General features: G+C 52.8%; 1 protein-coding gene across 1 annotated transcript in view; it reads right to left on the bottom strand.

Moving 5' to 3' along the window:
- The window catches only part of MYLK (myosin light chain kinase), a 187886-nt gene that overhangs the window by 55881 nt on the left and 114232 nt on the right, over positions 1 to 17773 (bottom strand). The window contains exons 17-18 of the mRNA XM_080658291.1: positions 11628 to 11744; positions 3284 to 3370 (exon numbers count right to left, since the gene is read on the bottom strand). Coding sequence (XP_080514417.1) covers positions 3284 to 3370; positions 11628 to 11744 — 204 coding nt within the window. The remainder of the gene's footprint in view (positions 1 to 3283; positions 3371 to 11627; positions 11745 to 17773) is intronic.

The raw sequence follows: 17773 nt of genomic DNA on the forward strand, positions 1-17773 counted from the left end.
TGCTGTCCACTCACACCTGACAGCTCACTTACAGGACTGAACGCGGGGCTGCGGAGGGGAGGGCTGCAGAAGGGATCTGGCCACAATCTGTTTGACAAGAAAACCACTCAGCCTTCCCTTGGTCACTGGCAGGAAAGATGGATTTCCTGGTTAGATTAGGTACTTCCCAGCCTTTGACAAAAATGAACACAACACAGCCAGGCCACTCAGGGACTCGAGTCTCTGGGCTTTCTCATGCAATCAGATACCCGGGCCTGGGAATGGCAATGCTGAGAGAAAAAAAGCAAGTTTCAGAGGCACACGGATCACGTGATATAGTTGCATATGTAAATGCAAATGCGCAGAATACAGTAATTGCGATATATTTGAGGTGAGTGGAATTGGGGGTAGATGAAAGAGGCCTTTCACATTGTACTTGGTATGTTTTGATACTGTTTAAAATGTCTAAACAAGAGTGCATGTATACTTAACTTATGCAAATTGTCCCCCAGTGAGAAAAGAACTGCGGTGCAGACCTAAAAGACACCCTCTTCATTTCCTATCTCTGGGCAGCTGCCTCCTCAGGCGCCTCCAGGAGCAAAAGGCTGGGGTGATGGGGGGTTGGGGGGACATGGGCCAGCAGAGGAATTCCAAGTGGCCAGTGATGTATATGGAGCCACATGTCTGTAATTCTAACAGGAAGGCTCTCCACGCAAAGGAAATTCCCCTTCAGCAGACAAGCAGTGTATGCGGAGTTGATCCGTGGTGGATGTGTGCATTTTCTAGAGAAGCAGCCCTTCCTGCCAGCCCCGCCCTCCCCTAAGCAGCACTGGGGACTGAGCCCTTTTCCTGCTCCCTCTGCAGGGCAGGAACCCAGGCTTCCAGCCTCCACACTGCAGAGCAGAGCATCGTGCTCCCTCCCTGCAGCGTGGAGACTGGGCGGGTGACTGATACTCTGAGGACCTGGGCATGAGGGGCCCGGAGGTGTTCAACTTAATGGAGGCTGCAGAGGAGAGCCCTTCTGCTTCTCAAGGCCAACAGTGCAGGCCCCTGCTTTCCTGGGACAGCTGGCTTCCAGCCTGACCTGCCGCACGCACGTGGAGTGGCTTAAACAAATGCTGAGGGCTGAGGGCTGGGCTGCACCCCAGAGCTACTGATTTAATTAGTCGGGGGTGCAGCCCGGACAGTGGTGTGTTTGATGGCTCCCCAGGTGACTCGCACATGCAGCCAGGGTGAGAGCCCCTGCCCTAGAGCTGGACGATGACAACTTGATGGGAGTTCTCCACAGCCCTCTCTTCCAGGGCGAGGAGCCAGGCCGGTCTGCTCTCTGTCTCCAGCTTGTTTTTCTCTTTCCAGCTCTCCCGTGACTCCACTTCACCCCCCTCAGGACCTTGCTGGAATGGATGGACCAGAGCTGAGGACAGGAGGCTGCTGACCTCCCAGCTCAAACACCATGCACTCCTGCTGTGCCCCAAGGCTGGCGAGTGACCTGCCAGACCCCTGGTTCACAGGTACTTGGTGTGCTTCTAAGATCCAGCCTCTCTTCTGCTCACATTTCCCATAACTAACAGAGCACAGGCATAAGAAATCCTTTTGCAAGATAAAATCATTAACCCATTTTTACTAGGTTTTTCTTAGAATTGTTTATGCACTTCCAACAACTTATTAAAGGTCCACGCTTGGTAATCTGAGGCGCCCCACTGTGGTTAAATACCCATGAGAAATTGTAATTCCAACTGGCAGACCCACCACACTGAAGGCTGGACAACACCCACCCCCTCTCCGCCCCTTCCCGCCCCGCCGCCACCACCACCATGGCTTGGCTGGAGTATGTGCAAGGAAGGCAAGCCATCATCAGGAAGGGACATGTGCTGCTTTGAAAAGAAAAGAGTTAAACTAAGTCACACAACACTGTGTTGTAATGGAAATAGAGAAATAGCCTTGAATTAATCGAGCTCAATCACTTTCCTCTATTAGTATGGGTATGTATGAGCTTATCTTGTTTGTTTTTTAAATGCAGAAAGTGTGTGTTAGGGATGTTCAAGCAATTCCACACCCTCTGTTAAAACTGGAGGATTCGAAGCATAGTTCCAACAAAATTATACCAATAATTAATCAGTAGGGGAAGCCAGGGCTGCTGCATTGTGACGTTTGTGAAGTAGGCCCTTTTGCCTTCACTGGCCCCTTCCTCCACTAAGGAAAAAATAAAAGATATCAATATACCAACATATGAATTATATTTCCAACTGCACTGGTAAAAAGATGAACACGTTCATATTCTGAATGAAAACGTTTTCTTTGACCTGAAGTGTGTGTTTTTTTCTTCTCATTTTATAAGAGGTCGGGATAGCGTTCGGCCTGTAAAAGCACTGTGGGCCCTGCACTTTCTGTCTCTAGGTAAGTGGGCCGTGGGGAGCCGAGACCCACAGAGAGAGGAGAGCTCTACGCGGTCCAGGAGATGCTCCTCCCCTCGGCCATGGCTAGCACAGCTACAGCTTGATCCTCAGAGACTCTGAGGGGCCTTCTGTGAGCAGGCACAGCAGAGTCATCCCGGAAGGGCCACCTGAGCAGGCCTGCTGTGGCCCTCAGGGAGGAGGAGGAGGAGGGAGAAGGAGACCAGACACATCACCGTGCCCTGGAAGAAGACGGTCAATGCAGAAAGGAGGTGCGGAGGGCTGTGGGAGCTCATAAAGGGGAGAGTGACTCTCAGTTGGAGCAAGGACGGACTCCGTCAGGGATGAGGTGGCTCTTCCGTGGGAGCCTGTCCCATGAGAGAGGTGCAGAACAAAGGTGGAAAGGAAGGAACGCAGGGATGTCCAGGGCACACTGAGGAGCTCCGTTTGGCTTGAGTATAAAACAGGAGTCAAGGAGCCGGGGCAGCGCTTGGAAAGCAGGCTGAGGCCAACGCCAGAACGTGCGTGTGTATGTGTGGCAGGGGTGCCGGGCAGCAAGGTGCGGTGGCTCACCTGAGGAGACTCAGAGGCTTGGGGGCTGCTGGGCCCTCCAACCAGGAATGATAAGGCCAGAGCCACCGTTTTGAAAGGTCTACCCGCCAGCAGGAAAGACCCACCTGGGAGAGGTGAGGAGAAGCTCTCCCAGGAGTCTTGGGAGAAGGAGGAAGGACCTGAGTGAGGGGGAGGGTGGACGGGCACCTCCACGCAGGCTATGGGAGGTCGGGAGAGATGGGAGGCCTGGGAAGAGGCCCCGGGCTCCGTCTCCAGGAGTCCCTGGGCCGTCGGGGGCAGGCAGGGTCTGGGCTGGCCCTCAGGCCTGGGGACGCCTGAAGAGCTGAGCAGGTACTCACTCTCTGTTCCCAGCACAGGAGGAAGAGAGCTTCTGGGCCTCCGGGCTTTCATCTCAGGGGCCTTGGCGCTCTCACTGGCGGGGGCATCTGGAACAGACAGGTGACAACAAACATTAGTCAGCAGCTGCCCAAGGAAAGGAACAGAGGAGGCATTGCAATAAAAATCCCACCCCAACAACATGACAGCCCCCTCCCCTTCCCCGTTCAGCTCCCAGGGCCTCCGTGCTTGCCCGGCAGGGCGCCTGCGCCTGGGCCTTCTTCCACAAGAGCACCAAAGAAGGACTGTCGCTGCCCAGGGCCTTATAAATCAGGTGGAGAGCACAGCCACCTGGCAAGATGGATGGACAGGCTGTCCCAGGAGCTGGTGAACCCTTTCCCCTCCACAGCGGGCACCTGCTGCCAGACATCGCATCACGCGGGCAGGGGGGCATCGCGCCCTCGGCTCACTCTCCCATCCTTTCCCTCCACTGGGTCTTGACTCTCTCAGGGTAAACATTCTGGCTCCCAGAATTCTCTCTATGTGGAGAGGCTTCTTGTACAGAGGAAGGAGGGAACAGGTCCTGCCCTGGGGCTCACAGTCTGGAGAGGCCTTATAGCCTCTGATTTCTTGGCTTCCTTCCACAGATGGACACTCCAAACCAGACCAAGACCCCCAGGCAGGCGGCCGGCATGCCTCACCCGCTCTGGCCTGAGCCTTGAGTCCTTGAGGACCCAGTGGACTGTGGCAGCAGCCTTCCGGGCAGAGCGGAAATGCTGCATGATGCGTGCACAGATCCTCAGGCCTCTCCTCATGCTCCCTGGGGTGCACAATGTGGGTGATGCCAGGGAAACTCCCTGGTCAGGGCAGCAGGACATCGTGCTGGGCTGGGCTGGGCCAGGTTGGGCACAAAAGGCCCTCACTGGGCCCTGAGGAGACTGGACTTAAGGAAGTCGAGGGGAAACCAACCAGAGACTCAGATAAGCAGCAGCTGGCCCAACGGCTATCACTATGCTGCAGCATTTAATAGGCACGCTCTTCAGGGAGGGAGCCTCCCCTCAGAGCCCCTTCCTGTCCATCCTTTTCCTGCTCCTGAAGAGAGGAAACACCGAGGGAGAAAGGAGGGGGTGGGGCTTTTCAGCTGAGGCAGCAGCCACATTCCTGTGGCTTGGCTGGGGAGGAAGGCCATCTTGCTGTCCCTGACTCCTGGGGGGCAGTCCTGGCTGCTAACACACGCTGTCTCCTGAGGGCTGAGGGGGTGGGAATGGGGAGCACAGAGCTAGGGGATTCTTGGTGCTCCCATCTGCATGCCATGCTCCTTCTAGATGGCGCTTAGGTCTTTCCTGCTCCAGAATGTGGATCTGCCCATATAAACCCTCCACACCCGTCAGGCTTCCTTCCCAAGCTCATGCCTGCCCCCTTGCTACTAGCTGGGTAACCCAGGGGTGGAGGCCTGGGACGGGTATCTTCCGGGCTCTGGGGGCAACAAGGCACACAGGTCCCAGGGAGTCGGCCAAGAGTTGCATGTGAAACTGCAGGAATGATGAGGTGGAGCGTCAAGCAGCACGTGGCAGGGGATGGGGCTGAGGGAATGAAGCAAATCCTTCACAGCAGGACGTGATACCCAGCCCCTCCCCTGCCTCCACTCCTCACTGCCTCGTCCTTCTACCACCTTCTGTAAGAGCAGAAACGCCCCCCATGGTGGGTCGTCCTTCTACCACCTTCTGTAAGAGCAGAAACGCCCCCCATGGTGGGTTGGGGTCCCCTCCATCTATAGCTGCCACTGTGCCTGTCCTGTCTCCTCACTGGGTGGCCCACACCCTAGGGCAGTGGTTGGCAAACTCATTAGTCAACAGAGCCAAATATCAACAGTACAACGATTGAAATTTCTTTTGAGAGCCGAAAATCGACTTCTGCGCATGGGCCACGAAGTTTCAATCGCACTGTACGTGCGCGCCCGCACGTGGTATTTTGTGGAAGAGCCACACTCAAGGGGCCAAAGAGCCGCATGTGGCTCGCGAGCCGCAGTTTGCCGACCACTGCCCTAGGGTCCATGTGGACATAGATGGAGGAGCACAGAGCACTATGGGAAGAGGATGACTTCATTTTCTCACACTGGATTTTCCCCAGGCACAGTGGTCATTCTCAGCTGCAGCACCATCCTCAGTACACATCTGTCAACCTCTGTGGTTCTCAAGCTTGGCTGCGCATCAGAAGTACCTTACCGAAGCATCGCACTCCCCAGACCCCGGTTTACTGGCCTCAAAGAAGAACTGGGGAGCATTATGCTAAGTGAAATAAGCCAGTCAGGGAAAGATAAATACCACATGATCTCACTCATTTGTGGAATATAATGAACAACATAAACTGATGAACAAAAACAGATCCAAAGACAGAGAAGCATCGATCAGATTGTCAAACCTCAGAGGGAAGGTAGGGGAGGGTGGGGGTAAAGGGGAGAGGTCAACCAAAGGACTTGTATGCATGCATATAAGCCTAACCAATGGACACAGACAACAGGGGGGTGAGGGCATGAGTGGCGGGGGGGGGGGGGGGGTTGGGGGGTTAATGGGGGGATGAGGACACATATGTAATACCTTAATCAATAAAGAAATTTTAAAAAAAGAAGAAGAATGCATGCCACGTGCTCTGGAGAGCAGAAAAATGATTGTTTCTTATTAATTGCCCCTCCTGTTCGTCACATTTCCTTGCTGCCTTCCAAATCTGCTTTAGAACTCTCCACCTCCAGGAAGCCCTCCCTGACCAGCCCCCACCGCCTGTTTCTAGCCTCTGCATCTATCTTCAGCTCAGGCGCTGGCTTTACACAGTGTGAGTACACTCCCCTGCCATGGGCTCCAAGCCTTGTTTAAGAAGTTCTCTGCACCTTATCTTTCCATCTGGCCATGAAGAAAGGGCTCATTTTCTCTTTCAAACCAGGCCCACCCCTGACTTGGAGCCTCTCTTCCCTCTGCAGCCTCACCCCCACCCCATGGGGATGTGCATGCCCCACAAGCCACTAGACCTCCGTGAGAACCGCAGCAAGGAGGGGCTGGAAGGACCATGGCTTAATCAAAACCAGCTCTGTGCTCACACAGTGGCCCAGGGGATAAAAATAATAGTAATAAAAGTTTAAGAGCAGCTTGTATTTTCTGTCTATTTTAATCAGTTGCTGATGAAATGGAACTCCATTTCTAGGTCTGGGCCCCAGGACTGGAGTCCTTTGCTGGTCGGGTCGTGCCTGAAGAAGCATGGGGGAGGACGATGGCAGTGAGGGATGTGGGGGCCTCCATAGAGAGGGGAAACGTGTCCTTATATGGACAATACCTCACCCCTTCCCCTCCACTCTAGCTCTGGACTCAGCCCTCCAGACTCGGTCTCTGTACGACTCAAATCAGGTTTTTTTACTATCACTCCCCGAGACTCCCTTGTCGTGGTTACCAATGAGCTCCAGCTTCCCAAATCCCATGGCCAACACCCAGGCTCATTTTACTCTACTTGGCAGCATCATTTGTTGCATTGATCTCCATCACTCCTTTCTTATCAAAAGGACCACCATTGGCTTCTGGGATACCCCTCTCTCCTGGATTTCTTCCTGTCCCTCTCATTGGGACCATTCCATCTCATCGCCTTCGCAGACTTCTGTCCAGCCCTACTTCTCAATGTTGGATTCTGCCTCCTTCCTGGCTCCATCCACAGCCACTCCTTAGAGACCTCATTGAATCCCAGGGCATTAAATGGCCTCCTATGTGCATGGTTCTCCATATCCTGTCTCCCATCTTGGCCTCTGTCCTCAACCTGCATTCATCTAAATGCCATGTGAAATGCCCACCTGGATGTCTCATGGGTACCTTAGGCTGCTCATGCAGGGAACTCTTGCTTGTTGCCCCAGCCCCTGCATTTTAATCTCAGTGGGTGGTACCACCACTGATCCGCACACGCTCCCCACAAACACTAAGCGTTGCCTTTGACTTCCCTATCTCTCCACTTCCAATTCATCAGCCAATCCCATCAGCCCTATCAGCAAAATAGATGATGAATCTGATCACTTCCCACTTCTCCCACAGAGCCTAACCTGCCACTGTCTCCTGCCTGGACCATTTCAGCCACTCCCAGAGGGTCTTCCTGCTCTCCCTTTTACCCCCTCCGAGTCTGGTCACCACATGGCCACCTGAGTGATCCTTTAGATGTTCAGCGTTGTCTCTCACTTAGAATAAAATCCAGTTTTCTTGTTCAGCCTACATGGCCTGGCAAATCTGGTTGCTTGTCCTCCTCAACCTCATTTCCCACCACTCTGCCCCTTGTTCAGGCTCAGCCATCTGGCTCCTTATTCTTCTGGGAATGTCTCAAACATAGTCTCACCTCAGGGCTTTGCTCTCACCATTACCTCTGCCTCTGACACTCCTTCTCTCCCATCCTTCAGGTCTCTGTTCAAATGTTACTTTCTGAGAGGCCTGGCAACCATCTTCTCCAAAGCAGCCTCCCCTACTCCCATTACCCCACTTTGCTTTTTTCAAACACGTGACATTGCCTGAGAGTTTAGGACATATCTGTTCATCCTCATTACCATCTCCCCCTCACTAGAATGTCAAGTCCCTGAGAGTAGAAACTTCCGTTTGGCTCACTGCTTTCAGCCTCAGCTCCCGGAGCAGTGCCTGGCACAGAGTGGGCACCCACACATTTGTTGGATGAGTGATAGTGTGGGTGCCCACTGGAACGTTACCTCCTGCCAACACGTGCACAACTCTCCATGGTCATGAAGTCCTCGGTCTCACCAGCAGCTGAAGCTAGATGCCCTTAGCCAGGCAGGGGACTGAGGTGTCCTCTGACTCCTGTCTGGGGATTTTGGCCTACAGAAGAGCTTTGTTTCCTCACCTCTCACCTGGGTCAGAATAAGAGGTAATGGGTCACTCAGGCCACGTATGCAAAGCACTTTCCAACAGGGAGGGCTGTTACTGGAGAGTGGACACTGCCATGCTATTCACTAGACAGGAGGCCATAATGCTAAGTGCGTTATATGCTTGTTCCACGTTAAACCATACCATTCACCAATATTCAAGTGTTTTTGAAACACCAATTTTATTTGGAAATGTGCAGGCTTCAGAACCAGGCACACCCAGGTTCAAGTCTTGCCAGGGTAACTCCTTTGTGACTCCCTGTGCTGGGTGGCTCGAAGGGTGTGTGTCGAGATCAGAGACACCCAGAGACGCTGCACCTCCTGTATGCTGCCTTCGTGACCGGGGAAGGCTGCTGACTCTCACTGAGCCTCCGTTTTCTCAGTGAGAAAGACACTGCCTTCCTAATGCATAAACTAAAAATGTACAAGTCGGGCCTTGAAGGTCAGCCTTTTCTCCTCCTGGGGGAGTTTTCTGGCAAGTCCTCACCTATTGTAGGCTTCATTGTCCTTCTGTGGTACAAGCTGACACTTGCCTTCGGCTGCACTTGGGAGGAAGGGCAGTGTGACCACAATCAAGAAAGCACACAAGAGCACCAGCACCCGTTTTCTTTGAGAAAAGACTAAGAGCACGACTAAAACAGCCAGAGCTGCTGCCTCATAAAGGCTACCTCCCTTTCCCTATGAGAGGGAAACAGTAGTGTGGTTAATACAGAACAGCCAGCGAGCCAAAGCCATTTTATGAGGCCTTAAACGATATCATTACATTGGCCACAGATGTACAGTCTTAACGGTGTTTGGCACCGGCTGCGTGAGTGACAGGGCTGTCGGGAGCAGGGCACTGCTGGGCGGCAAGGGGGAGCCTGCCTGACGTCAGCAGTTCTCCACCCTCGTGCAGCGGGACCTCACTGCCCCTTGGGAGGAGTGCAGGACGGGCCTCTCCAGAGATCAGGCAGCAGCTGAAGATGAGAGAGACCCCACAGTGACTGGGCCTGACAATGCAGTTACCTCACCTGGCAACTAGTTCTCCGGTGTATTTTAATTCATGACTCATTTTGAGAATCTGAAGTAAAACTATGGATCCTCTTTTCCAAAAATGCTCTCATCCACAAACACAAAATTGTGTCCATCATTTCAAAGGGTACATGGACCCACTGGGCTCTCTACCTTAGGGCTGTTGCCTTGGGATGAGGGGACGCTGAGAAGATCAGGAGACAGACCAAGGACAGGAAACCTATTCAGCCCACTGGAGCACAGCAGGGCAGGTAAGCGGACTGCAGTCCTTGACTATTTCCCAGAGGTTGCCCTTGATGGCAAAATGAAGCTACCTGTGGCCAGAAGCCCACCTGCACGCAGGACTCTAACTTATCTCCAAGTATAGCAACAGGGAAAGCCCGGGCATGTCGAGGGGCTGCCCTTTGTCTCTTTGTCAAAACCAAACCAAACCCAAGCAGCTGAGTCAGTCCAGTATCTTGGCTCCTCTACCTCAGACCCCTCTCCTTGCTCTCTTCAAAGACCCAGCTCCCAATCTGCAGCCTGAGGCCAAATCCTGCATGGGCCTCCTTGCAGGAACCAGAGATACATAATGAAGGTCATCAAGATTAATGAAGAGAGCAAGAGAATGAACTAGAAGGAGACCAATTTATGGGCAAAAATGCCCCATCAGCTTCAAAACTTTTTAACAAGAAAAGAATCCCTAAGTGTATCCTGTAGGGGAAAAGGAAGTTTTATTTTGAAAACAAAGTTTGGTTTTAAAAAGAAACCACTTGCTGTTTCTCGAAAAGGTGCTGACGTTTTGCAGATAAGGAGAATGAACTACGGCCCTGCCTCAGCTAGAAGTGTAAATAGGACCCAAAGAGGGATTCCCCGGGCAGATAATCTCATTAGCAGGCTGAACTGCCTTACAGATTGGCTGAAACTGGCTTGGGTCCCACAGGAGTAGTGGGGCTGTGAGGAATAAGCGTCTAGGGTCAAGTTCCCGGAAAGACTATTTTTTTTTTTTAACTACAGCACCTGTCTAGAAAGAAGAAGGATCTACCTGGGTGGGTGACAGCCCAGGTCACACCTGGGAGTAACTAACCACGAGCAGCAGCCCCTACTCAGAGCCTCAAAACATGTGCTCCAAGGCCCCTCGGAACTAACCACACACCTTAACCCAATCTGTTTCCTTAGCCTCAGAGCCCCTGTGGCAAAGACATCCACAGAACTCTAGGTAGATGCACAATATTTGACAACTTCAGCTTTCCTGTTGGTGGTGGACAATTTAATTTGTGTTGAAAATTTAATTGTGTGCATTTTTTAAAAGATTTTTCTTTTTAAGACAATTTTTTCTCCTCTCCCATTCATTATATATCATAGACCTCAGCTTTTGTGACCAGGAAATCAGATGATAAAATCCAGAATGGGGACAAAAACTCTACATCTTAAGGACCGACAATGAAATGGGTTGTAATTTCCGAGTCAGAGTGATCACATTCAGCATTCAGAGCAGCCACGCTGGTCTTCCCGACGCCTTCTCTGGACACTAGTTTTAACAGTGCCACAATAGGTTACTAACCAGCATTTCAAGGGCAAGAAATTGTTTTCCCCCCAAACTACGTCTTTAACAGTTCCAAGCAAATAACAATATAAAAAGAAAGGGTACGGGACTGAGTCTCAAGTGGGCGGTTCCGGCCCTGGCCCAACGGGGCCAGGGAAGCCCACGCAGGATGCTGTCCCCCTCTGATTGGCCTCAGTTTTCTATTCTGTAAAAGAAGATGGTAGCCTGAACCAGCACAGGTCTGACCCACTTCCGAGTCTTAGTTCTAAACCATGCACAGAAGGAGAAACAAAGTCACAAACATACTGCCTGCATTCCTTTAGGACAAATCCAACTCCTCACAGCCTGGTCTTGGCCCTTCATCAGGGAAACTCCACGCAGCCCTGGCAGGCCTCCCTGTCCCCACATGTCTCCTCCCCTCCCTCTGAGGTGCTACTAGTGCCTTTTCCTTCCTGCAGAGGCAGCCCTGTCCCTACAGAGTCACAGCCCGACTCACCTCCTCCACGCAGCCTCCCCACATGGACCCCGCTCTGCTCCCTACTCCTCACGGGCTGTCCTGCCAGCACGGGCACTTGTTTGTGGCGGCTTGTAAAATACTCTGCAGTCACTTTCCTGTGGGTGTGTCTTTTCTCCTCTTGCCCTGTGCCCGGCTTCCCTGTTCAGCAAGGTTCTGGGGGTGGGGCCAAGACTGGGGAGAGGTGGCAACAAGGTGAGCCCCTCCTCCTCCCAGCCAGGAGAGGGGTTGAGGCCACACAGGACCCTCAAGCAGGGCTCCCACTTTCCTTCCTGTTGTGTTTTTGCAAAAGGTGACTTGACACCCACAGAAGGAATGCCTTGGATAGCGACAGCAACCTTGGTGCCGTTCTGCTCAGGTGCGGTGGAAGGAGGGTGTGTGGAAGGTGGGATTGCGTGATGGCGACGGGTGGGCACCACCTACCGTCCACAGTGACTTGGCAGGAGCACTCAGCCTGGCCGGCGCCATTCTTGGCTACACACTTATATAAGCCTCTGTCCTCTGGCAGTGCCTTCTCGATGGAGATGGAGCAGAGGGAGCCTGTAGAGGAAGAGGAAGAATGGTTAAGTGGACCAGGTATGGGTACAATACCTGCCCTGGAACCTGGAGCACAGGAGGCAAGTGTTATTCACATGGGCAGCCTCAGGGAGCCCAGAAGTCAGAGGCCTTGGGGGAACCAACCCCTAGCCCAGGGCACTTCCTGCTAACTCAGATCCCAAATAACTGATCCCCAAATATACTCCTTCCGAGTCCCCTAACCCTTTCCTGGAGCTGGTTTTTCAGGAATGGTATCTGAATTGAGGGGCACTTTGGAGCTAGGCTAGGTTGTTCTCTGGGGGATCCCCTGAATATTGAGCCTGCCGGGCCAGGTAGGACGACAGCAATCACTTCCCTAGTTCCTGTGTTGAGACTTACAACAAGCCAAGAGCATGATGTCCTGTCCAAAGCTGCCCCTGCTGTCAGGGGAGCAGTCATCACACAAGGGCGGGAGGCGGGGGAGCAGGGGAGCCAGAGCTGCGTGCATCCTGCTGTCTGGAGCAATGGCTTTGGCCACCTCCCTGCTCCCTGCCACTGCCCTGGGTGGGCAGAGCTGTGTGTATGTGTAGGTGGCATGGCCAGAAGGGAGGTCGACAGACACAACTCCCAAAGGCCTTTGATCTCAAAAAGTACCCTCCCCTCGATTAGATAGATGCAAGACTTGACCAACAAATACGAGGATATTCAGAGAGAGGAAGGATGATGTCAATTCTGCCCAGAGAGCCTCCCTAAGGCTGGGAGAGAAAGCGGAGCCGTAACAGTTGCCTTTACTTCTTGGCACCTGGGTCTGCCTTAAACAGGGACACCTCGGTTCTCTCTCTCTCTCTCTCTCTCTCTCTCTCTCTCTCTCTCTCTCTCTCTCCTCTCTCTCTCACCTGCACCTTTCCCCACCTCTTCCTCCTTCAAGGAAGCACCTTTGCTCTTACTCTCTCCTAAGCTCCAAGGGCCATTCTTTTACCTTGTTTCCTGAGCCCACGTTTTTCTAACTCTGTGACTTTCCAAATAACTTTTGCTTGTATTTGAAGAAACTATAACAACAACAACAACAAAACACAAAAAACAAGGAAACTGCAGTCTATTGACCACCTGAGGCAGGATGGCTGATCTGCACCCTCCACCCCCTTATAAGACCTTGCCTCTCGGCAAGACCTCACTAAGCTCTCCCACAGGGGAGGGCAATGGGCCGGGATCTCTTTCACTGTAGGACACAGAATCTGCAGAAACTGCAACAGAAAGAGTTTAGGTTGGATTTTTATGACTTTCATCATGAGACCATGAACGGTGAGGCACAGGAATGGAGGAATGAGGTTAACTATCTTCTAGAGAGAGAAATTTCCATTTATCTGGGGCAACAGAAGGCTGAGATGACCTCTGGCCCCAAAACTTGAAGCTTAAAGGAAACAGACCCCAGCTTGCCATTTCCCCTCAGTCTGAGATGAAGGCTCTGGGAGCAGATACCCACTCCCAGTGCACATCCTGTTCGAGTCCTTGATTGCCTTTGGGTTTCAGTCCCCCTCCCCACTCTCCCCGCTGCCTTCAGCCTTAAACCCAAATGGCACAAACTGCAGAGACAGTAGAGAGACCACCAGGACAAGTGGAGCATTTAGACTCCAGCCCTTGCCCCTCACCAGGGAAAGCATCAGAGCAGGCAGCGTTTCCAGCTGGACCCCTGGCCACTTGCGTGGGCTGGGGGAGGGCCCCCAGCAGGCTCAGAGAGAAGAATCTGGTATTTCCTGTGGGACAGCTTATTCCTGACCTCCAGAAGGAACGCGTTTCCCAGCCTGTTTTTGTGAGAAGCCTCAGCCTGGTGGGGAATTTTGAGAGGGAGTGAGGGGGATGGGAGCGGTTACCACAGAGCCAGGAATCCAATGAATGGCTCAGCTAAACTGTCCCTGGGAGAGCCTCTCACAGTCATGGGATCTGAGATCCCCACCTGGCTCCTTTCCCGAGTGTGTGGGGTACGGAGAGGACAGGGGTGTGCACGGTGGACGGTGCAGCCCGAAGCCTTGTAGACTCTGCTCTGAGGCTGCCTCAGTCAGCAGGGCTTGGCTCCTGGCGTGTCTGAACAGAGCGACAAGCTCCAAGTCACCTCCTCAGGGACGGTGCCCTCGTGTCACTCCTGAGCACTCCTAAGGCCATAGATGGACCTCTTCTGAGCTCATATGAGTCAAAACAGGTCTCTCCAAACCATTGCTGAAACCCGGTGCCTGTCTCCCACACTGGCTCTGGAGGGCAGTGACTATAGCTATTATGAATGTTTCCTGAGCCTGGAATGCAGTCACAGTAACAAAAATATTTGTCATACTGAGCAGGTGACCTGGTAAGATTTACGCAAAAGAAAGTCGCAAACATTTAATCAAATATAATCTACCTTATCTATAATAATAAAAGTGTAATATGCAAATTGACTGAACGCCTGAACAGCAGAACCATCATCTGGATGACCTTCTGGACAACCACGCTATGACACATACTGGCGCCAAGCCAGCCAAGGCTGGTGCGATGAGATTGGTGGGGGGCGGCCCGCCATTGCCCCACAATGGCCCCACAGAGGGAGGTCCAGGCCACTGGCCAGCGGGGCGATCAATCTTGGTGGGGTGGGGGGGGAGCTTTGTGATCACTCCAAAGAGGGAGGCCCAGGCCACCCTCTGCAGGGTGATCGATGGGGGTGGGGGTGGGGAGGGGCTCTGTGGAACCAGGGAACTAGGGGTGTGTGGTGGCAGACACAGGCAGCACCAGGCCAAGGTTGGGGGGGGGGGGCAGGGCGGGCTCAAGGCAGCAGGACCACAAGGGTACTGGCAGCGAAGGCCTACCCTTGCAAGAATTTCATGCATCGGGCCTCTAGTAAAAGATAATATACAGACATTCCTTGCTTTATTGCGCCTCACGGGTATTGAAGGTTTTTTTTTACAAACTGAAGGTAAGATTCTTCATCAGCAAAAAGATTACAACTTGTTTTATTGCATTACGACTTGCTTTACTGCAGCTGTTTGGGACCGAACCCACAGAATTTCCAAGGTTTACCTGCAGTTTCTTAAAGGGGAAAAAACCCCTCCCAACTCAGAATTCGTGAGTGGATTGTGCCTACAATGAAAAGGGCTAGAATAGTGCCTCACACATAGTAGGTACTACATAAATCCTTTTGTAGAATGAACTTACAGAAGCTTTCAAAAAGCTTTTGCAAGATCTCACACAGAAAGCAATTAAAAAATGAATCATTGTTGACAACATCAACAAAAATGAATCCTTGTCATTAGACTGAGGGAGATGTTTGCCAGGAATGAAGTCTGGCCTGGGGACAGGAACAAGGCATAAAGAAGAAAGCCCCTTGGGAGCAGCAGCGAGCCCCTCTGCTCTCTGGCCTCCCACCCTACGGGCCTGGAGGGCGGGCCCAGCATTGTACGTGAACACCAGGCACCTGCAGCTCTGGGAGATGCAGGAAGAGGGAGGACACCTCCATATGTTCCTCCTAAAATTAATGGGCTCCAACCGCCTGGGCTGCTGTCACAACTCTGCTCTCCTGGGCACTAAATGGGGTTGACTTAATCCTATTTCGGGGGGCCTGCAGGTTACGAGCTCTATCCAAGTTACAGGTTGCGAGAAGCCCCCTGAAACCTAGAAACAGAGCATCCACTAGCAGTTGGTGCCCAGACAAACATGAGGTACGGGGAGGAGAGCATAAGAGCCTCTGTGGCCGAAGGCCGGTCACCCAGTCCCAGAAGGCACCCTGGAGGAAGTGAATCTTGACCTTAGAAGAGCAGACAGCACAGGGCTCCGTGCAGTGGGGCAAGAAGAGTTACAAGTCAGGAGGTGGGGGCGAGAGGGTGTTGTGGGGTGTGAAGGGCCTGGAGACCCGCATAGCCACCCCCCCTTCCATCTTCTCCTACGAACCACCTCAAACCACAGCTTCCCATATCCACTGATGCCTCCACTGTGACCCCAGACACTGACGCTCAGTGGTCTTCCACTCCTTCCTCTTCTCTGCCCCTCTACCCCCACCCTTCTAAGCCACAGGTGCTGTGAATTCTGTCCTGGCTTCTTCAACAGGTTACTTCCTGTCTGTGCTCCTGTCTACCTTGTTAGCTCAGGCCCACCACCTTCCTCCCTGACCCCTTCAGCGGGCCCCTTGCATGGCTCTGGGCATGGAGTCAATCAAGCCCCCTAAACCCCAGCTTGGTGTGCATTGCTCCTCATTCAAAACCCTTTCCTGGCTCCCTTTTGCCTTTGGAATAGAATCCTCAGCATGACACAGGGTGGAATGAGGCCATGCCTTCCTCTACAGCCCTGACCGTGCTGTGGGTAGGCCTGTGCTCACTGCTGCTGTGCCCCTACCTGGGAAACCCACACCCTCCCTATTCCGGGCTGGGAGTCCTGGCCCACCTTCAAGGTTCCTTTCTAGGCCCAGCTCTCTCACCACCAGGGCCCCAGCACTCAGCTCCCTCTCCTCCTGCTCCCAGAAGCAGGCACTTGACTGGGATAGTCTCATCACTGAGCACACGTCCTCTCTATCGACAGCAGGTCCACTCAGCTCTCTGAGGGACCTACCCTGTGCCGTGGGGCCTGCTGAAGTGGTTGCTGAACTCTAGGATAGTCTCTCTCCTGGGTCCCTGTTTAGCCTGGGATCTCGAAGAATTGGAGAGGGAAGCTCTGAAGAAGGAATGATGGACAGAAAGCAAGTGGGACTGATATTTTGAGACAAGGCATTCTCTCTACGTGGCAAGATAGACAGGCCTGTTTCAGGGTCTGCTTCCTCCCCTGCAGTGAAACTACCAGAAATTAGGCAAGTCTGAGGGCACCACCACTCTTTCAGCCTCTTGACCACTGTTGACAGTGCTGAGGAGTAGCCATTAGCATTTTTCCTTGATGGACAGTTCCCTTGGTGAGCTGATGGATCATGAAAGGTTTCTCAGCTGCACCAGCATGCTGACGTGTTAACAAGAATTAACTTAGAGGTAACATGTCATAGTGGTCTAGGCATCGGGACTGCCTGCATTCAAATCCCAGCCCCGTTACTAACTAGCTGCGCAACCCTGAGCAAGGTACTTAACGTCTCTGTTGGATGGGCAGTGTAGTAGTTGTGAGGATTAAATGAGTGAAAAGTCTCAGATGTCTGGGACCGTGCCGGGCACATAGTGTTCAATAAATGGCAGCTATTCTTATTTTTCAAAGGAGAATTGCAAATATTTAAAGTATTTTTAAAAGTTGGATTCAGGGCTGTCTGCATAATCCCCTCCCACCCCCTTCCCAGTCTCTCTCTCTTCTCCTTGTGCTGGCCTTCTTTTCATTTCTTTAGTTAAGCTGAGTGGATTGTTTATCAGTGGCTGCTGGTGCCTCTGCAGGTTCCAGGCGCACAGCTTTGGGCCTTGCCTTCAGCTGGCGGAACATCCGTCTCCTGAGGGTGTGCTGCCGTCGGCATCACATGGCACAAGCCTGTGTGGCACACATGTCCCAAGGGCGGCAGCTGCCCACCCTCCCTGCTGCCCAGAGAGATGACCACAGGGAAAGGCTCCTCATCAAAGTTCTGGATCAGTTTTACCCAAGGCTTTCCAAATGAGAGGGGCCCACGGAGGTGACAGGGACGGCTGTGGCATCCACTCCCCTGGACATCTCACCACAGCCATCCTCATGCCCCCGGTGTGTGCAGGCTGACTTAGCAGAGGCAGGAGTGGATGAGATGACTTCTGGAGGCCCCTCCCAATATGGCCATAGGCATGTGAAAGAGGTGTCCTGTCAACACATCAGCAGAAAATTCAACCTTTTTCTCTCTCCTGGCCCATTTCCCCTTCACTGCTTCAGCATTTGGATTCAAAATGCTCTGGGGTTCCAGATCTACTGTCTGAGATGCAGCGTGAAGAGAGAAGCTTCGTCGTGAGCTGAGGGGGCTACTGCTATCTTCGAGTGCTTCACTCTGGTTTTAGGAGGGAGGCAGGAAGCAGATCAAGGGGTCAGGGAGGCCTCGAATGGAGAGCAGTCGGAGGACAGGAGGAGAGCAGCACAGTGCAGTGCGGGGAATGTTTCTGACATCTCAGCTG

Source organism: Plecotus auritus, assembly GCF_963455305.1.
Source record: "Plecotus auritus genome assembly, chromosome: 2".
NCBI classification, from domain to species: Eukaryota; Metazoa; Chordata; class Mammalia; order Chiroptera; family Vespertilionidae; genus Plecotus; species Plecotus auritus.